The sequence below is a fragment of the Cornus florida genome, unplaced genomic scaffold, assembly GCF_030987335.1.
Source record: "Cornus florida cultivar Cherokee Brave unplaced genomic scaffold, ASM3098733v1 CherokeeBrave_3.0.0_Hap2_Chr08, whole genome shotgun sequence".
NCBI lineage: Eukaryota > Viridiplantae > Streptophyta > Magnoliopsida > Cornales > Cornaceae > Cornus > Cornus florida.
The window spans coordinates 4,930,547-4,952,665 of record NW_026775578.1 but is presented as its reverse complement, the minus strand read 5'-3'; the positions used below and the strand labels follow the sequence as shown (position 1 = coordinate 4,952,665).

The following is a 22,119-nucleotide window of genomic DNA, read 5'->3' as shown; positions in this document are numbered from 1 at the left end:
ATTTTCTGTAATTTTCTAGAATTTTTCTGATATTTTTTTTATATTTTTAGGAATTTACTAGTTTGATTTTCCTATTTACTGGAAAATTACTAGTTTGAGTAATTATATGATTGGTTAATTTGAGTAATTTGGTATAATTGTAATATATATATATATATATATATATATATATATATATATATATTGTAACGACCCAAACCCGGAGGTCCGAATCGCTAACCGGGTCCTACCCCGACCCGGGGCCACCCAAGGGAAAAATAGCCATTTTGCCTCGTGCTACACGATATGAGTTGTAACGGAGTCAAAGTAGTCTTCCTTAGTCGTTTTGAACCATGAGAGTGACATGTCCCGATGTTCGGGTTCATTTCGGAGCTTTTTAGTTAATAATGGAAAAATGGTCCATTCATGTCAAAATTAAAAGGCAAGACCCACACCATGTGAAAGAGGGTTTAAAAACATTCAACTTAGACTCAAGAACGAGTCTATTCGGGTTTTAAACAAGAAAGATATGGTTTAACGAAGTTTAATTTTGAAACTGGAGAGAAAGAAGCAAAATTTGACTAAGTATGGGAGCGACGACCGGTAGCAAGGCATGCGCAAATTGGCTACCGGTCGTCCAACACCCTAGACAACCCCCTCGTGCGCAAATGAGCACCCAGGCATGCAGCATGACAAGCGACGACGGGTAGCCAAGGCTGGCTACTGGTAGCCATATTCGAAATTCTCTGGTGAACAGTGTTTTTGCCCAAAATTAAAATTTTGAAATTTTAATTTTTTCCTCCCATGACTTGGTACTTAATCCCATGCTATAATATGATCAATTAGACCTTAGAACACTTGTCCCAACTCACGGATATGGATATAAAATGATCTAATGCACAAAATCAGTAACACCTGCATGAATGATTCAAGCTTGCTATAAGGTTAGTAGTTTTACCGAGTCAGAGCCTTATGGACTTTTGGGTATTTAATAGTTGTGACAAACTTTTAAAAGTCAATATTTTGATTTCTTCTCTTCTTCTATGAGATTTCAACCTTTAAACATTATAGAAATGTGTGAATTCGGCTAAAAATGGTGAAACTGACTTGTTTCTTCAGTTATATTAATAGAAAACATTGAAACAAACAATCTTCAGATGTGTATATGTGACAATATGGTGAGTGGCACCCAGATGTTGAAGTGCTTAAACATATGTACAAAGATGTGTATATGTGACAATATATAATATAGTTTATTTTATGCTTTTATTCTTTGAATAAATGTTGTAGGTCTTCTGCTCATCTGAGTAAATTTTGTCTTGAAGTGGAAGCTGAAAGATAAAATCTCACAGTGAGAGAATGATGGGAGCAAAAGTTTCAAACCCAAAAGAGTTATAATATTTCTCGCAATTCTTCATTTCAATGTCTTTGAATGAGTTTTCTTTTGGATGACATCTATATTTCGGACTTCTGCAATAATGTGCTAAATTATATTTTCTTTTGTTCTCCAGTGTCACACTATTTCTTTATTGATTCTACACAATTCGATTTATTCCTCTTTTTTCTTTATTTGTGTTGCACATTTTTCTTGCAGCCATGCCCGCACTGTTTCGAACTATTCATTATCACACCTCCTACACTTTCACTGTTTACACTATTTTCACATTTATGTTGCAGGCTTCGCATGTGACGCCTCAATTATCACATCTATTATGATATATAATGGAAAAGTATCAATACATTAATTAGTTCCACTAATTTATGATATATTGTCACAATTTCACATATACACATTTTTTCTGTTTACTCCGTATCATCAACTGTTATTTAGGCTTCTTGTTCCTGGATATTATTTATTTATTTTGTTTTTATTTCTGTAGTTTCCATTATTATTTCTCTCTGAGTCACAATGGCTGTTTCCTTTTCCTTGATTTTTGGTTGTTGTCATTGCTTGGTGTTTTGGCCAATTATTTTTACTAGTCCAGTGTTGGTCCCAGTTAATGGAGAATTTCTGTCAAGAAGTATGTATAAGATTAGTTGTATCTACTAAAGCTTATGAACATTTTCTTCCCTGCTACACTAATTGCAAAATGAAATCTTAATCCAATCACTGCACTCAATTACATATATATATATATATATATATATATAGATATATATGAATGTGTGAGTGTTTGGATGTAATCTTAAGTTTCAGGAGTTTTTTTTTTTATAATTAAGATCTAATAGGTACGTATGAAAGTGATTTTAAATGTTCAACACACACAAAAGTGGGATTTTTTTATTTCTTTATTTGGGTTCAATATATAACGCCGTGGGAATTATGTGTTGGGCTATAAAATGGTGTCCTATTGGGTGTGTGTGTGTGTGTGTTTTTCCTTGCATTAACAATTGATCAGATCTTGTTTGTGACTCAACAATGTCTGATTCATCCCACAATTGCTATGAAACCAAAAAGTAGCACTCATGGTAGAAGTTATGAAACAATTTCATTGCACATGTAACATTGATAAAAGCTAGTACATAACTAAATGAACAAAATTAATTGCAACAAGCATTGAAGTAATTTGCATACAGATTTATTAAATTAAGCAGCACCAACATTATAAGTTGTTGGGTTTGTGGTTTGATGGATATATCATAGCTTATAGTGAGGAAGAGCAGAGCTAACATTTGTTCCTTTCATCTTGTAATATTGATAATATTCACCGCAGAGGAATTCTCTATATATAGCTGGACTCTCCTCAGTTATAAGCTCCTTTATTGGTCCAAAAGCCTTAGATCCAGCCCTACCGCTTGGAGTGAAGAAACATGCAACTGATACTCTCGGTCCGATGGGTTGAGCCAAAACTCTGTGCTCCACACTTTTGAACTTGTCATTGCTAATAATCTGAACAAATAAATAAATTTTGTAAGAGATATATATTAATTAGTGTATATATGAACAACTCAACAAGTATTGAATATATATATATATATATATATATATATATATATATTGAAAACTATATATATGTGTACCTGCATAAGATCTCCTATGTTTGCTATTAGAGCACCAGGAACAGGAGGGACATCAAACCATTGATTTTGATGAACAATTTGGAGACCACCTGTAGTGTCTTGGAGGAGTAGAGTTAAAAAGGTGGTGTCAGAATGCTTGACTGTGCCCAAGGTCAACTCTGGCTGAGGGCATATTGGGTAGTAAAGGCAAGCCAATGCTTCACTCTTCATGCATTCTAAGCGGGAGAGGTGGTCACTGCTTAGCCCCAATGCCTCTGATAGTAACTCACACATAGTCTCCCTCAGTTGTATCATGCATTTCACATACTCTTGCACTTCTTTTCTGCAAAATATTGTAATTACATACAAAATTAATTAAATTAATTATAGGAGTATATATATAAAAGATATACATTAGACAGAGGAAGTTACGTTTCATGCATCAAGTTTGACCAGATGCACTGGGAAGATATTAGGTTGGTTATTTGAGAATATTGGCTTCTTATGTCAAGCCTAACTAACAAGAAACATCATACAATCATCAATTGAAATTTGCTAGCTGCCTTATTGGATTATGACATATTCTGGGTCCAGCATTGAACTGCTTGGCTATCTGTGAAAGTGATATTTATGCATCACCTTTTCCCTTATATTTTTCAAAACTAAGTTTAGTTGATTTTTTAACATCGTTATATTTGTTTTTATCACATTGACGTCTACGTGTCTACGTATTTAATGTGTTGAAAAACAGAGTATTAAAAATTTTAGATATCAGTGCAGCAGCAGCAGGGGCGAGTTGCAAGTTAAGAAAAAGAAGATTATATAAAAGTACCTGCAAACAAGAGGAATGGCTTCAGGGTCGAGTGTATCATCATGGAAGACACAAGTTAACAAATCCCTCCAACATGCAGCATCAAGTTCACGTTGAGCAACATTGCTGTTGAACCTCACTCTACGCCTACTATCCGCGGAATACAGCTCCAACTTGTCCTCTCTTGGCTGCTCATGGAACCTGCGAACGGCATCCAACATGGCATCCAGTGTGGTCATGGGGACGCCATGATTCACCAGGCGGAAGAAGCCCCATTCTGAGGCCGCCGTACGAATGCCATCCACTATCTCCCTTCTTCGATCACTGTTGCTGTCCATGCCTTGAAGGTCGATGGTGGGGAACACAAGTGCATCGTTGCTAGGGTTTTTAGCCGGTGGCAGACTCTCCAAACTCTCCTTTGGGTGGACAAAGAATTTGGGGATCTTTGTCACGCCTGCATCCACAAGTCCTTTCACTCCGGCTTTGGTTTCGTCGAATTCCTTCACCTCTTTGGCCCAATCATAGTGTCCATTGGAGGAGATAGCTTCCATAGTAGTGACAATGGAGTGTGTTTACAGTACAGATTATAAAGCTCTGCTACAGAGAAAGATAGAAAGAGATATAGAAGCTGTACGTGTATATATATATTTCTACAATGAATGAAGGTGTGGTGTAATGGTCGTGAGTGAATGTAACAATGTCTTAGGAGTATTTATATAGTGTTGGGAACTTGGGAGGAGGAAAAACCTGAACCAAACTCTTCTTGGTATTGAAAAGTTTCAGTGTATTGGACTTTTTTACTCAACAAATCAGAATCTGATGTTAGGACACAAACTCTGAATTCAACACGGGGATAATATTAAAAAAACCTTGTGCTTGACTTTTCAACCATGCATGTTAAAATTTATTGTTTAAAATTTAAAAAGCTAAATTAATGTACGTGTTATTCAAGAAAAGGCTCGTTACAATGCCAGTTCATTGTTCATTTGGCAGGTGGTCCTTGAAATTTAGGACAACCCAGTATAGAAAAGTATTTCAAGGTGTTCTTCTAGAATAACACGTACGTACTACAGTGGTATCTAGTCATAATCTAAATTATGCTACACATCCCAAACAAGTAACTAGTCAGAATGAAATACGATCAATTTTACTTTCGTTTTTTTGTTCTCTCTCTCTCTCAATCTTTTTTCTTTATATTCTTGTTTTTTGTTACTTATTTTTACTCTTTGACACTTGAGGCTAATACTTATATTTTTTACTTCCCGGCTTAAATTCTTGTCCTCTTTTTTTTAAGTATAACTCGCCCCAAATTTGAATTCTTGTCCTCTTATTTTATAAGTTGAAAAAGTAGCATTGGAGTATAACCATGCAATTGGTAGTGATAATTTAAGTGCTGTATAAGTATTTATAAAACTCGGCTTTTCGAAAATTTTCCTCAATTATTTGCGTTAAACATTTTATTATATAAACCATAAATGAGAAGGGAGATTGTTAAAATAAATATCTACTTCTTATATTTGAGATTTTGATAAATCAAATATTTAGATGCATATTCACACACACCATATACACATGCACGAGAGTCCATGCATGCTAATTCTAATATGTATCTTGGATCAGATTCTAAATGTCTCATTCAATCTCTTCTTGTGGAATTAATATTTCTGTGCAGAGACATTGTTAATAGCATCATAAGGATTTCAAACGTGAATTTTGGTTACAGTAATATTTCTTATTCGTTAACTTTTTTGTTTTCAGTAAGTCCTATTGTCGGTTCTTTTTGTTTATTTTTTAAAACTAGTAAAAGAATAATCTTCTAGATCACTATTAAAAATAAAAATAAAAGAAATAGTAATAAATTCATCCGCGAATATTCCTTCCCTTAGTTCCCTAGAATAGTACGTACTTCAAAGTCTTCACCACAAGATTTGGTGAGAATAATAATATGCTTATGTATAAGTATCATTTTTAATATACAGTAATACGTAGTATATAGTAAATTGCACTGTAATTATGCCATTCATCCTGTTGTAGATGGTGTGGAAATGTTAATATAGTATAGGGTAAAGTGCAAAAAATCTTCCTGAACCATGTTTTGTACAAAAAAAAATTTAAACTATCACATTTAGTTGCAAAATGCTATATTGTCTTACATATTTTTTATTAAATGACCATAATACTCTTTCTTATTGAATTACACTTGATATATTTTTCGTGTTAAAATAAATTATGAAATAAATTCATACTAATTTGATGAAATATTCTTCATTAAATTTGCATAAATTTGCCTTTAATTTTTTAATTAATTATTTAAATAAAAATCTTAAATAGAAAATTTTGAAACAATTTAAGTAATTTCTTAATTTTCATGAATATATTACATTAAAAAGAAGATATTTCTTATTTACGTAATTTATTACTTTTTCATGATTATTGTTTGAAAAAGAAGATATTTTTTTATATTAATTTTTTTTAAAGGGAGTATAATAATTTTTATTATATTAAGTTAATCATTTTAGAAAATGATAGCTACAAATTTATTTTTATTTTTTCATTTTTATAATCAGTTGATACTAATTATAAAATTAAGGTAAATGGTATAATTAATATTTAAATAAGAGAAAATATAATAAAAAATAATTTAATAAGAAATGACAAATTTAATAACAAATGGTAAAATAATCTTTTGTAATGGGATTGTCCTTAATTGCAACAAATCAATAATAAAGTGAACAATCTTTAGCTCAGGTGGGTTAGTTACAAAAAAAATCAATAATTCAGGAATTTTTTTTGCACGTCACCCTATAGTATATTGCACTCTAAGTATGCCATTTAGCATCTTTCTTCTTCTTACTAATAACTGTAAAAGAAAGATTTTTTAAACTTTTTTCTTCTGACCAGATTGTAATCGGACTCGACAAATTTAAATGACTTAAGTTATATTTAATTGCATAAAATTAATATTTTGAAATTAAATTATATATGTATATATATTTTTTAATTTTAATTTTAAGATTGTAATTCTAAATTGAATTTAACAGAAGTGGATGGACAGGACACAGTGTGAGCAGGATCCACCAAATTTTCAATTGGAATGGTTTTAGTAGAAGTTTGTATCACTAAGTCTTGAAATATTTGTCTTATTTTTTTTGGGTAAGAACACTTAAAATATATTCTTTATGTTAGGTGGGTGTTATATTCATTGTTTCAATAATTTGGCGGAAAGTATTGGTTGGTCAAATTATCCCAAAAAGAAAAGAAAAGGAGTCAAAATGTGCAGCTATACCGGTGTGAATGGAAAACATGGGTTTTGGTTTTGTCGTTTTGTGTATGTATAGCAGGACAAAAATAATAATAATAATAATAATAATAATAATAATAATAATACATAATTCAACATGGGTTTATTGAAGTAGATATTTTTGTTTGAAATTTTAACACGTACGGATGTTTACTTTTCATGGTTGGTGTGCGCGTCCAAACAGATAACACCAGCACCACCAAAGTTCATCCATCATTCTATGTTGTGCCGACTGCAAAAAGTCCATTTTTAAGTCTATGTAATTTTTTAATTTTATTTACCCACTTCCAACTTTATAGTTTATACAACTACTATTTGTATATATGTTTCCTTCTATACCACCTTTAATTCTTGGAATTATTACCTATAAATTATGCTGATCTTCCATATTTGTCGTTTGATGGAGTCAAAATTTCAAAATTTTAGAAAAAAAATGAAAACATGAAAAAATACTATTTAGTGATACCTGATGTACAAAAAGTAGTACTTATGTGAATAAAAGTAGTACCTCTATATTCAAAAGTCAAAACAAAAGTGATATCTAATGCACAAAAAGTGATATATGCATGCACAAAAAATAATACCTTTGTGTCTAAAAATAGTATTTCTGTGAGAGTGAATAATATTTTTTCCGGTCTATATCAACATTTTAATTAACTTTATTTTTTGAAAATGATAAGACTTTTGACTCCATTAAATAATAAATATAAGTAATTAACATCATTTATACACATAAAAATTCCTTAAGTCTTCCACCTCACCAATACTCACTTTTTCTCTCTTCATTTTTTTTCTTTTTTTTTTTGACACTTTCTCTAGAACATGTAGACGCGTACGGGAAATTCCAGCCTCAAAGCAGGAAAAAAGAGGATGGAGAAAATTTTGGTTATATTAGTTGGGTGTGAGTTTTTTTTTTTTTTTTTTTTTTTCCATATATATTTTGTAGTGTGATCTTCTAGATGACAGAAGGAAGAATATTATGGAATATATATATATATATATATATATATATATATATATATATATAATATATCATAAATTTTTTTTTTTTTTAATAATGGAAAGCATAAACTATGTAAACTGAAAGGAGCCCAAAAATATGTTTTATATAATTTTCAAATATATTGACAAAAGGGTCTCACCTTATGAAATCAAATGAACTTTAATGAAATTATATAGTATATATTTTTTCTTTCTACAATGCAAGAGAACAAGGATAGTATTAAACCAATTAAGAATTACAATCCGAAAATACCTCCAACCTCATATCCCATGTTGTCCTCGTCAATAAAATTATAAATAATTCAACATATATATGAAGTGTCTTATTTGCTTCCCGAAAAGAGAAAATTAAAATAAAGACTATATCATTCACTATATTGGCCACCAACATGAAATCATAATTTAGTGAATCAAATTCAGATTGATATAATAAAACTAAATAACCCATTGCATGTGTTGAGTATTATTGTAATACGTAGTATATGAAACTTTGATGACTGGAAGATAGGCGTAAAAGATATTTTTCAAATTGTGTAAGATATTTTTCACAAATTTTGATGACTGGAAGATAGGAGTATTATTGTAGTATACTAATAAAACACCGTACCCACCTAACTAAAAGTAATCTAAGGGATTAACCAGCACTTTTTCTCTTATTCAATCACTCTTTGAAATAGAAATGCATTTCTAAATAATACGCCTAGCTGTTTGTGCCTACGCATGCAGTGATGAACATATATAATAATTCTCTCTGCGACTACCAATTATATATATATATATATATATAGATATATACATGTTACATATATTGACTCCACTTCCTAGACAATAAGTCTTCCTCATTTATTACCTCTTGCGACTTCCTATGGCAAAGACATATGATGGAATGGATTGAGTGTGATATGGAACAAATTATATGATGAAGACACTTTTCAAAAATTATTATAACTCACATTATAAATATTTGATCTGTTTTCCGACCATCCCAAAAAATGTGCTTGTGGTGAGATGGGATGAAATAATGAAAGTAACAAAAAGTTCAAGAATTTAGATATAATAAGATAAATATAATATATATGAACAATAGAGGATTACCATATTGGACCAATGGTAGCAGTCGTATCAATTAATATGAAAAACAACAACAATACTAATAACGGTAGGAATTACAAAATTCACATAACACAAACAAGCTGTCCAAAACGATCGGATTAATGATGCTGAATGAGGCGAAATGTGTTTGTGCTATTATTATCTATATCTAAGTATAACACTGGCAGGAGTAATTTAAAGGGTCAAATAGTCATTTTAGTTAGATAATGGTAGTATTAAAAAAAAATAAGAATAAAATTATCTTTTCACATAATTTTAAGGTGTCAGTGACTGAAAAATAAAATTAAAGTAATTTCCAAAACATATTCGTTTAATATTTGTTTAAATTTCAAAAGGTGTCACTAAAATTAATCCTTCATTTAAATGAATTAATGGTTGGTGTGCCAAGAAAATAAATGTATGCAAGTCCACGTGCTATATTTTCAGTCACTGTGCAGTCAAAGTGTGCGTGTGTGTGTGTGTGTATATATATTAATATGATAACACGCCGTGTCCAAAATTAATTAAAGAGGTTTCAAAGATGAAGATGGTTGAAATAAAACAATGGGTTGTGTATGGGCGTGCGGGCATGGAGTATGGTACTAAGAAAAACAAGTACTAGAAGTCAAGGACTTGGAAGTTAAAAGGATGCGTGACAAGAAAAAAACACATGGTTTTAAGAGAAAAATCGGCATATTATATATATATATATATATATACACACACACATATATAATCAAGACTATATTCCAAAATGAACGGACTGGAGATAGCACCCCATACCAAACTGGAAATTGGCAGGCCTAAAATCTTGAAATATAGTACAAGAAGACTTGAGAATGTAGACTCCATCATTGAATAGCGCTATTAACCTAATTTTATATTATCACCTCATTATACCATTAAAATTGACCCAGAAAACCAATGCCTTCTCCACCCATAAATATACACAGAACACGTACATCAATATATATATATATCTTTGCATCTTTCCACCCACACTTTTTTTTTTTTTTTTTGGGTTAATATATTTCCACCCACATTTTTGCATTCCAAAATAATCCGGAATAGCAAAAGAAAATGATTTTTATTAGAACCATGTTTAGATATATAAAGAAGCTACATATTTGTACTGGACCGTTCAATAGATCCCTCTGGATTTTTATTTTTATATTTTACCTTTCAAAGCAAATTAGAAAAATACTCCGAATATAAAAAAGTTGATCCAATGTTTCGACATGGATCAAAATGACAACAAAAGTTTTTTCATTGTCGCTCATATTCCATGCCTCTCTCAAAATACAAAATTATTATATGATTACGCACTATTCCCCGATCAATCACAAATTGTCTCCAAATTACAAATTATAAATTATTATATGATTCTAGAATCATTTCCCAACAAAATACAAGCAAAGCAAAAAAATCTGAAGCAAAATAAATACATTTTAGTTTTGATCCAACACCATATAATAATTTCTCTCTCAAAATTTATTAATAAAGTTAGTCACGTAATCCATGTCATATACCACTATGATGGGTCAAACACATTATAGTCAAAAATAAACTGAGGGTTTGAAATTGACAGATTAATTTTTTGCGAATATCTGTTTATGTAGTGGACAATATTTAGGTTTTTACTAATAAGAATATATACCATCTTGACTCCTAATATAAATTTTTTTTTAATTATCAAATCATGTGGGATACATACTAACTCATCAAATCATAAACGAGTATGTATCCCACCATCTCTGATTTGGTAATTTAAATAGATTTATTGATTTATTATTAGTATTATATATATATATATATTTCCTTTCCAAAAACAATGTATAATTACAATTAATAAAAATGTCAAGTGTCACCAACTTTGATAGATATAGTGACCTCTCAACTTACAACGACACCTTTTCCATATTTATTCAACATAGTGAAAACAAAGCCTAAGGATACACAAACACATACATATATGAATAATTGTGTGTACACTGTAACACACATTATATATATGGAGAGATAACCCAAGAGGTTGATTAGATCAAGTGGATATAAGTCACTTGGCTTGGTGTCTCCAGAAGCATAGGATTGGACTCCTCTCAGGAGATTACCTACCGTAGGGCAAAGCTTAGGACGTTTATCTGCTATAAAAAGGTGACAGGTTTTGCCTGCAGGAAGTATTCCCAAGACAAATACAATCATCAACAAAAGGTGGTGCAAAAAAAAAAAAAAAAAATCAACAAAATGTGAATAAACCCAACAATAGCCAAGCATACCACCAAAAAGCCTACTCATCGCCCTGAAAGCCTGGTATCGACAATAAATGAATCCAATGGGCCTCCATTTCAAAGATGATAGGAAATCACTGTGAAAGGCTTCAGAAAAATTGGAACCTTAAATAGTTTTAAAAACGGCATCGTAACCCCTCAAAGTGGGGGAAATGCATTGTACAAGAAAGACTGACACTAAGTAAGTCATGGTCGATAGTATAACAAGTTTTGTACAGAAGAACATCACATAATGAACCCCAAAAACCTCTCCTTTCTGAGACGTCCCAACCAACTGATACCCACCCATTCTTAAAATGTTTTCATTTTGGAAGCCCTCCTCCGTCGCCTATTTGGCATTGAATTCTTCATCCCTATGAAAAACAGCAATGCCCCAAAAAGTGCCATGTTCTGCAATATAACCATATAGACGAGACATACATCATCAAATATTACAACACCAAGTCTAGGCTCCAGAGCAGAAATTAGGAAAGAATTTCAAACATCGCTAACCTGTATAAATTTGATGAAAAGCTGACTAAATTCTCTCTCCTCAATGCCATAGTTGAAGAAGTCATACAAAATAGGAGTAACAATTATCTGATGCATAAGCTGCACAAAGAGAAGATCTCAGCACTTAAGGAACTAAATCAGTACCGAGAACAGAGTTTATAGTCACCAATGCAAGTAAAATTGTAATCAGTTTATTTTCCGGGAAATAAAATAAAATAAATAAATAAATCAATCGTAACCAGTTTGAATACAAACCAGAAGATAGGCCCCAAGAGAGTTGCCAAAGATGAAAAGGATACCTCCAATGCCCTTTATAATTATAGCTGTGCCAACTAAATGTTTGATCTGTGGCATAACATCACTCAAAATTATATAAACACCACAAAATTACTAACACCAGAGTGACTTCAATTAACTGTATCATTATTTATAGCTTCTGTTGTTCAACAGTCATAAATATATTGTGTAGAAATCTAAAGTTTAAATTCCATTGTGAATGCTTATTTTCAAAGTGATATGTCCGTCAAAAAGAAAGCCCTCCAAAACGGTGCAAGAAAGCATACATTAAGACATTCCATATCTCATTTTGGCACTTCAGTTATTCTGACTGTTGCCTCGTCATATCAGACTGTTCACCTTAGCCCTCTTAAGTGCAAGTTAGCAAAAACTTTTTACATGTTAACCTCCACCACCTACCATCCAAAGCCCCATCACAATTTCACTAGACAGTTTTTCCCAAAAGGAACAGGAATTCCAAAACAAACAGATATTGGTCACAAACACACTACATTTTCCCAATAGACAGATTTTTCTGTCACCTTCACTGCATTTAATTTCAACTCTTACTCATGTTTCTACAAGTTGACAAACTTTCAAATGTGTATGTCGGTGGGTGGGTTAGTTGTTGAGAGACTTACTTCAGTATCTGGCACTTGTATACCAGCTTTAGAACTGACAAGGTGAGTGAAGACATTAAATTTTGGTTTAAGAGCCTCTGCAGCTGGACCCCCATTGAATCCAAATTCGTTAAACCTAAGAAAATAGAGACAGCACAACATTTTAACAAAAAAATTAAAATAAAGACATTACAATATCAAAATCAATGCATGTCAAAGGCAAATCATCCTTCTCAATATTATCAGATGGAAAAGAAGGGGATTGTGCAGAGCACAAGAAACAGTGCTGCTTCAAAACCAAGTACCTCATGCTACTTTACAGAGGACAGGATATCACTAACTTGATACTGCTGCTAAAAAATAAGTCTAGGGAAGTTATTTAGATGGACTCATTCATCATATCTCTTTAGGCACTTGCTTATTGCTTGATAACATAGATCCGGATGGGGAAGGTCTTGGGCATATATGGGCAGGTTCGCAGCACTATCCAACAGCATAAGCTTTTGAGTTAGAAAGCAAGCGTCCATCCCTTTACATGTGGTATCAAAGCGGGCCCAGTCCTTGATCCTGAGTCACACCAAGCGCCCACCCGGATGGAGTCTGAAGTCGGGTCGGGTCCTCTGGTCATTAGGGGGGCATGTAGGCAAGGTGGTCCGACCGCATCGAGGACGTTGCAAGTTTGGGTGGGAGAGAATGTTAAAGGGGCCTTGTCTCATATCGGATCAAGATGGGGAAGGTCTTGGACGTATATGGACGAGTATGCAGCACTACCCAACAACTTAAACTTTTGGCAAGGTTAAGAGTAGATGGCATCTATAACCAAACCCAAACAAACAATGAAAATGACGGGTTCAAACATTTTATTAACAATATGAACTGCAGCCAGCTTTACCAGTTCTCCTAATCTATATCATTGGATAAGAAGACATCATCATCATTCCTATGAATACGCTACCGCAATCACACAAAAATTCCTCTCACTTTACTTCTAGCCGTATTTCTCACTCAAATACAATAAAAAAACATGTAAAATACTTTCTATAAGCACCCGAATGAGCCGAAAAAAAAAAAAGAAGTGATTTTGGCATTAATAGAGTCAAACCCATAAAAGGACAAGGAATTTGAACCATAGTGAGTTATATTTCAAAATAGTTTGGAATTAGAGCAAATAGATTTGCAATGTTTCAAAAAAGGATAGGTTGTTACAGAATTTAAAAAAGGATAGGTTGTCACAGAATTCAAAAAAGTAAAATTCCATATTCGCCTAGTAATTAAATACTCATTCCTGCTATAGTTTGAAGTTTGAACTGCTATAATAGAAGATGAACTATTCTACACTTCTGTCACCATCCAACATCCATTTGGTAGCTGAAAAGAAGGGGAAAAGTTGAAGAAAATTTCAAGTTCTTACCAACCAATTTTTTGTTTCCAAAAAATAAAAATCAAAACTCAACCAAACCATACCAAGCTTAATTAAGTAGAGCTTTATTTTGTATTCCCAAGGCCTGGATAATGATGAATTATAACTAATATTCTTAATTTTTTCCAACCTTTCCTACGCAATCAAATAGGTGAAGCACGAAAAAGAGATATTTCACTAATTATATAACATCAGCATTGAACTTAGTATCATGAACAAGAGACAAGTGGCTGAGCCGGAAATTTTTACACGGTAAGCCTACAGATTGAGCTAAGTCATGCCTAATTTTGTAGTTTGAGCATAAGCTAACACTAGCAGAAATTGTACTTGTTGATATCAATGATATTAAGCATTATTGACATATCAAATCATACAAGCTAAGATTATGGATAGAGAACAAGCTATGGAAAGTAGCAGCCAGCTTTATGACAACAGAAACAAGGAATATTATAAACAGGTTTTCCAAGCTTCAACATCCCAAACCAGTTGTCCAAATCAAAAAGCTATATGTCAGGTTCCAACTTCCAATTCAAATTCTCTATAGAATGTCACAGAGTTAGTATGATTTGATAATACAAAAAGTAGGTTCGGGATGTGCCACACCAGTGACCGATAGCTTCAATGCCATTCTAGAATGATAAAGGACACCGTGTGGAAGCATAATGCAAGGAATTTGCAAGGCAATCTTGAAACAACTTTACCCCATAAAATCTTAACAAAGGAAAATTTATGTTTAAATCAGATTATAATATTAAGTAACAATTTTGATGTTTTAGTCTTTAATATGTCCATTCAGTCGATATGAGGAAAATTAGGTCACAAGAAACTTCTAATAATTTATCCATACGTAGCAACCAGAATAGTAGTGATCACCATTTGAAGTATCTCTAACATTGACAATTTATAAACATGGATACACGATTGAAGATGCTCTCATTATTTCATTTCATGCTTAAAAATACAAATAAAAATAGAAATAAAAATAAAAAAATCATTACATTACAACCAACACAAGCGTGAATTTAATAAACTAAGAACCACTGCAATGGTTCAGCATTAACACCTTTTAAAAGCTAAAGTCATATAACTCCAACAATTAAATAATATATATTTTTTTTTTGGAATAACTTTTTCTTTATAAGGTAATATTTATTTGGAATAAGCCTTTATACACCACTGAAATAAATTCAAAATTTATTTTTCAAATAAACCATCCGAGATCCAAAAATAGTAGAGCCTAACCTGAATCAAATAATCGGAAAATGTTGCAGATCCAAGAAAATCTTTAATAACGATGAAATTGTTATATACTAATAAATATGAGATGATAAATTAGTGGAGCACTACTCACTCCTGATAAGCAGAGAGAATGAAGACAGAGGCGAAGAGAACTCTCCCAAGAAACGACGCAAACGCCATACTCCTTTTGTTTTTGATTGCTGGAAACCTCGCCAACACACACACACACTCTCTCTCTCTCTCTCTCCCTCTATATATATATATATATGTCTCTATATATATATTTACCGAAGACGTGAATTGGACTTCCTGGGCCTTTGGGGCAAACGGCGAAGGTTGGTTTTTGATTCTGAAAAAACCGTGTATTTTTGCTGCCGGTCCTCTTTAAAGACATGGGCGCGTAAAAGAGGGCTGCTTCAACTACGTACCGTGTCTAAAATGCCATTTATCTTTAACAAAAATTACTCTAATGCCCTCTTTATTGTCTTCACCTCAGTATGAAGATCCTTCTAGTGAACTCTATAAAGCCCTGTTGGTTTAAAAAAAAAAAAACTCTATAAATCCCTTCACATAATCGATTAATAAAAAAACATAGTATCATATTGTAACATAAAATTTAATCAATTTAATTTTGAAATTTCATTATCGTTATCAATTTTTTACTGGTAAAATTTTACATAGTAAGATTTTAAATGTAGTGTCAATCTTAAAATACAATAATGCTATGTTTCTTAGTTTCGAATTGGTCGTTTTAATTTGAAATTAGAAGAAATTTATGTTTTGTCATGTAGGAAGGAATGAAGAAGGGTGGAAGAAAAATAGGAAGGAACGAACAAACTTTCGTCGTTCGGTAGAGATGAAATGACGAAAGAAAGAATAATAGAATGGATGATCCTTCGCAAATTTTCATCCTGCCAAATATGGGCCTAAGAGAGGAGAGAAAATAAATGAGCTTATTACAAAAGTTTTAAATTACTGTATAATCCTTCATAAATATTTAATAAATCCCATGAATAAAATAGATGATCGGTTTAATGGTAAAATTAACTTAAAATTTTCTCTTTCCTTTTATCATACTGACCAAAGTAAATTGTCAATTTCTTCTCTTCTCTTCCATCCAACCGAGCAAAAAGATAAAAGATACAAACTAATCCTTTGGGATGTCTCGTTAATCTCTTCTTCTCTCTTTTCCATTCAATTTTCTTCCTTCCTACCTAATGAAGCATTAATGAAAAGTTTAAATTGAATTTTTTCAATCTCAAATCAAATACATTGTTTTGGATCTGACCCAAAAGCTCACCTTATCATGGTATAGATTGGATGTTAGTTCCACCTAACTTAAACTTTTGGGTCGGATAGCGAAACACCCACATAAGCCAGATCCATTCCTTGTGATCCGGTGCCACACATTGTTCAAATTTCACTCAATATTTGATATGCAATTTAAAGTGGCCTAAAATAAAAATCCATTCCACAACTAAACCTATGGAATGACCATTCCATTCCTAAGTAATTTTTTTTAAAAAAATCAACTTCCCAAAAAACTCTCATGTTCCAAGTCCAAAACCTACCACTACCTTCCACCATAACCACCTCTGCCTTCAACCATAACCACCACCACCGCCTTCCACCATAACCACCATCACCGCCACTGATTTTCACCATCGCCTACCGATTTCCACCACCATCACCACGTACAACCACCTCCTTTCACTTTCGCTACTGTTACCACCTTCCACCACTACCACTGCCATTGTCTTTCACTACCGCCACCACTTTCCACCACCATTACTACCTCCTTCCACTACTATTGCCGCCACCACCGTTACCGTCACCGCCACCTTCCATAACTACTACATTTCACCATAGCCACCGCCTTCCGCCACCACTACCACCTTCTACCACCGCCTTTCACCACCACTACCACCGCATTTCACCACCGCCAGTGCCCACCACCGCCATTGCCTTTCACCGCCACCACTACCTTTCACCATCACCGCCGCCGCCATCGCCTTCCACTACCGTCATTTCCTTCTACCGCCACCGCTGCCTTTCACCACCGCCGCCGCCGCCATCGCCTTCCACCACCGCCATTGCCTTCCACTACCTTCTACCAACGCCACTACCTTCTACCACCGCCACCACCACCGCCATCGCCTTCCACCACCGCATTCCACCACCACCGCCACCGCTACCGCCTTCCACCCCCTTCCATCAACACCATTATCACCACCACCCCCACCACAATCACTTCCATTAGTTTCCACCTGTCACCTACACCACTATCTCCTTCCACTACCACCACCAACACCACTGCCGCCTTCCACCAACACCACTGCCGCCTTCCAGCATTGCTACCACCGCCACCTTCCAATACCACCACCGCCACTGTCACCATTTATTTTTATAAAATTATTAGAGAATATCATTTTGTTAATTTTATTTATTTGTTACTAAGAAAGATATTTTGGAGAATTCAATTTAAAAAATATTCCAACCAAATAATAGAATAAGAATGACCATTCCATTCCATTCATATTCTCATTCCATTCCCACTTGCATTTCATACCATTTCATTCTCACTTGCATTACACATCAAACACAGCATGATGACATCAATTCACAAGTGCAATTTACACAATGAGCAATCTTTCTCAAAAAGACCATTGAAACACAAACAACACCAAAGACGACGAAGCAGGGGGATGATCCAAACATCTCTTACTTTTTCGTCACTCTTGTCGAGGTTTTCTTTGTAGAGAGATTGTCTCGTTTCATATAGAGTTGCGTGTTTGTGTTCATCGCGATCTTTTTGAAGGTGCTTAATTAATCGATGGTGCGGCTCTCTTTCTGAGTTGAGCGTGTGAGTTGGAGGAGGTTGTGTCTGTTTTGTTTGGGGATATTTTGGGTTTTTGCTTCGTCTTTGTGTTGGGTGTGTTGATTTTACTTAAGAGATATGGCGTTAGTCTGTAGCTACTTTAGATTTCGCCTTACGCTTACTAAGGTTACCATATTTTTGTGGATTTGGTGGAGTTATTTGCCGTTGTTATGTATTATGTTTTATTTTCCTTTTAGTTTGTTATCTGTCAGTGGTTTTTGTAGTGATCTTAATCATTGGCTAAGTCTTGTTTGGATTTGGATATGGCTCTGTCTTCTTTTGGTCGCCTATGATGAGTTGATTGGGTGTTCACTGTCTTTGTTTACAAGCCGATGGAAAGGGGCGTCATGGACGCGATCTTGATGGCGACTACTTCCATCACTGAGTGTGGGTTAGTTGATAATAGGGTTTTATTGGCCGATGATGAGTTGTTCCAGATAGGAATAAGTGTGGCGGTGGTGGTTTCTGGAACGCTCGGGGTGAAGATCAACTCCGTGGATGGACCTCATTGTTTTACAGATCTTGGGTTGTTGGCAGGGAATCTGTAAGGTTGATCCTTTCTGGAGTTTTCTTATTGGCATTGGTGGGTGAATTTCAGGTCGATGTGTATTCCGTTGGCTTCTGCTATCATTACTTCTTCTGTGGGACTAATCGGTGTGTTTTGGTTGGGTCACCTTTGGTGGTCGGCTTCTGGCTTTTTGGAGGCCAACTTTGTAACGTCAGGCATGACGTGTCCTCAAGATTTTTTTATTGATATTACTTGCTTGCTATGGGGCCCTTCCCTTGACTTTTTTCACCCAATATCTAAGGCGGTGTTGCATATATACTCTCGAGGTATGCGTTTTACTGCGTTGTAACTTTATTTTTTACGAATTGCTATGATGTGTGTGGTTCCGCTGGCTTGGCGTAGTGGATACACTTCTGGCTTAGACAATTTGGATCCTATTTATTTTTCTCATGTTATTGCTGCGTGTGGTCCTTTGTGCTTAGTCTCTCGAGTTCTTCTTCTACTTGTGCTTTCACTTTTCTTTGTGTATTTTTCCTTTGAGTATTTTGTTTCTGATTCTAACTGGCTTGGGAGATATTGGTGGGGGGTAGTAGGGTCCATTGTGTTCTTTTGTTGGGTTATTCTTTGCAGGATGGAGATGGAGTCAACTATTCTGGATCAGTTTTAAGGTTTGATATTGATTCAGAAGGAAAATGAGCCCATCCAGCTGTTAATGGAAGATATTACCCATAGTGACCAAATTTGTCGATCTAGTCTCTTTGGAAAGGTGTGGGCCTCTAAAACTACGACTTTGGCGGGGGCAAAGTTTACCTTTGGTAAGCTTTTTAATAAATTGTGGCTAAAAGATAAGCAGCAGGGACCTCTAGCTAAGAGGTTACAAATTTTTAAGGTGGCGCGCAATTTTTTTCAACTACTTATTCCAGATGCTTCTATTCGTCAACGTATTCTGGATGGTTGTCCATGGATTTTTTATGGATATTTAGTGGTGCTTAAGGAGTGGGAGGAGAGTTTATTAGCGTCTGATCTTCCTTTCCAAGTCACTTCGTTTTGGATCCAACTATTTGATGTGAACGCTAATCTTTTGTCAAAGAAAGTTAGGAAAAAATTGCCACTTCTTTTGGTCGATGTTTGAAAGTTGAGTTGCGAGATAAAGGTTTGAATGAAGGGAAGGAATTGGTGATGGCAGTTAGTCGTGTCCTTCGCATTCGGGTGGAGATGGATATTACACAGCCTTTTCGGTGGCATATTCTTCTTACCAGTCCGAAAGGTGAGGAGTCCAGGGCGCTGGTTCTCTATGAGAAGTTGCTGATTTTTTGTTTTGTGTGTGGTATAATTGGCCATCAGTGGAAATCTTGTCTTAATGGGATCTCTGTGGGTCCTAGGGCTCCTATGGAGTATGGGACTTAATTGGTGTTGATGGTTTTTTAGGCAAAGATCTTTGGAGTTTGGAGCGGGATGGGGTGGATTTAGTTGGTGAATGACATGTTAAGAATTGGATGCATGTGGAAGACGGGGATGTTGATGATGTGGAAGGTATTGCTGGGTCTAAATCTTCTTCTACGTTTCGCCGGATTCCTGGTTTGGAGGTTGATCTTTATGCTTCGTTTGGCATGCCTGTTAGTGGTCAGGGGTTTCCTTTGGGTGAGAAATTGGGTAATAAAGTGATTTCTTTTTCGAGTGTTGGTGGTCCGTCATGCAAGGTGGGGGGTATGGGTTTTGGGGACTTGTCGGGTGGTGATGGGTTTTGTTAGACAGGGGTTGTTTTGCGGGCTCAGGACACACGTCAGGGTGCGATTGTTTGTCCTTCTAGTGTGCCTGTTTTGCCAACAGAAGGCGGCTTACTACCAGGTTTTTCATCACAGAGTCATGTGGCGTCGGCACATAATGATGAACTTATGGTTTCGGAACCTGTTATTTCTCCTATTAATGGTCGGATTATTCCTTTGCAACAAAGGGATGAAATGTCAAAAGGCTGGAAGAAAAGTCAGTCAAAATCAGTGTTTGGGTCTACTTCTGATTCCTCTGCTACTTTTCACAGCTAAGGTTCCTCACCAGCTCGGAAAGGTAGGAAGCGTAGGCAGTCTAACTCGGGTGGTTCTTCAGGCGGCCGTTTGAGAGGGGAGAAAAAGTTTAAGGCTTTGGTTGCCAAAGATGTGGTTCAGACGGTTGCTATGGATGTTGTTGGTGGTATGGTTGGTCGGCGATCTGAATCTTCTGAAAAGTCTGGGGCTCATCTTACGGATTCCTATACTTCGGAATCATCTTAGTCATTTACGACTCAGCTAGCTTTGCTTGTGGGTGCTAGCACTCTCACAATTACTGGCATGTTTTAGACTTAGGTTGTTGTCAAGACTGCGATCTTGACTTGGGTGTTAGTTTGGTTTGGCTAGCTTTTTGTTTTTTTTTGGTGATGTTTGTGGTTCACGTCGGATGGTGCTCTTTGCTTTGTAGATGCCGTTTGGCATTGGCGCTTTTCTTGTCATGATAATTAAAAAAAAAACACCAACAAAGCCGATTATTTACCATTTTCTCAATTATTGTCATTAGACAATAAAACTACGATGAAGACGACGCTGATGAATCGTGTTGAAGGAAATGATTATTTTGGATTTGTTTTTCACTCAGATTTTTTTGGATTGCATACAAGATATTTCTCTGTTACTTTATGAAAAGACCTATACAGGGCTTTTCAAAGGCCGACTCATCGAGAGTAGATTTGTCTAATTATAAAATAATGTATTACAAAAAAGGATATTTACATAATCAATTATTAAATGATTACTCTCTTTTAGTATTTAAGTATTGTTGAACAATTTTGTTTGGGTTAATTTTTTACAAGTCAGGTTATTATTATATACTGTATTTTTTTGTCAGATTATTTTTAAGTAACTCAATATACATATATATATTTTTCAATAATAAAATTGTGGAAGACAGCGTAATTTCAAGTTCAACAAACACATGTATTTTCGGCTTAAATACCTTTTTCACTCGTAAGGATGCTCGAAAACATATTTTCGGCTTAAATACCTTTTTCACTCGCAAGGATGCTCGAAAAAGTATTTTCGGCTTAAAATGGGTCTTTGATTCCACCGGATCAACGAGAAACAATCTTGCTTTGAAATCCTCTTTTTGGCTTGCACCATTTTTCGCCACAGTTTCAGTTTCTTACTTTAGCACCGTATCTAATCAGATCTAGTTGGTCTATGTATG

At 34.5% G+C, this 22,119-nt stretch overlaps 2 protein-coding genes across 2 annotated transcripts; both read right to left on the bottom strand.

Moving 5' to 3' along the window:
* Positions 1–2,446: 2,446 nt before the first annotated feature.
* LOC132269028 (1-aminocyclopropane-1-carboxylate oxidase homolog 1-like) lies at positions 2,447–4,468 on the bottom strand. Its single transcript, XM_059770018.1, has 3 exons — positions 3,812–4,468; positions 3,001–3,322; positions 2,447–2,869 (listed from the first exon to the last, which is right to left on the bottom strand). The coding sequence occupies exons 1-3, from the start codon at positions 4,339–4,341 to the stop codon at positions 2,618–2,620; spliced, it is 1,104 nt and encodes a 367-aa protein (XP_059626001.1). The 5' UTR covers positions 4,342–4,468; the 3' UTR covers positions 2,447–2,617.
* Positions 4,469–11,561: 7,093 nt separating this feature from the next.
* Positions 11,562–16,060, bottom strand: LOC132268350 (uncharacterized). Its single transcript, XM_059769207.1, has 5 exons — positions 15,633–16,060; positions 12,883–12,997; positions 12,221–12,310; positions 11,966–12,064; positions 11,562–11,863 (listed from the first exon to the last, which is right to left on the bottom strand). Exons 1-5 carry the CDS (start codon positions 15,698–15,700, stop codon positions 11,765–11,767), a joined length of 471 nt encoding a protein of 156 aa, XP_059625190.1. The 5' UTR covers positions 15,701–16,060; the 3' UTR covers positions 11,562–11,764.
* Positions 16,061–22,119: the final 6,059 nt, after the last annotated feature.

Bases quoted from the DNA above. Each gene is read 5' to 3' on its own strand.
- LOC132269028 (XM_059770018.1), bottom strand. From the start codon at position 4,341: ATGGAAGCTATCTCCTCCAATGGACACTATGATTGGGCCAAAGAGGTG. The intron at 3,323-3,811 runs GTACTTTTATAT...AATATTTTGCAG, and splicing joins GCCATTCCTCTTGTTTGCAG to AAAAGAAGTGCAAGAGTATG. The intron at 2,870-3,000 runs GTACACATATAT...TTATTTGTTCAG, and splicing joins ACATAGGAGATCTTATGCAG to ATTATTAGCAATGACAAGTT.
- LOC132268350 (XM_059769207.1), bottom strand. From the start codon at position 15,700: ATGGCGTTTGCGTCGTTTCTTGGGAGAGTTCTCTTCGCCTCTGTCTTC. The intron at 12,998-15,632 runs GTGAGTAGTGCT...CTATTTTCTTAG, and splicing joins ATTCTCTCTGCTTATCAGGA to GTTTAACGAATTTGGATTCA. The intron at 12,311-12,882 runs GTAAGTCTCTCA...GTTATGCCACAG, and splicing joins TACAAGTGCCAGATACTGAA to ATCAAACATTTAGTTGGCAC.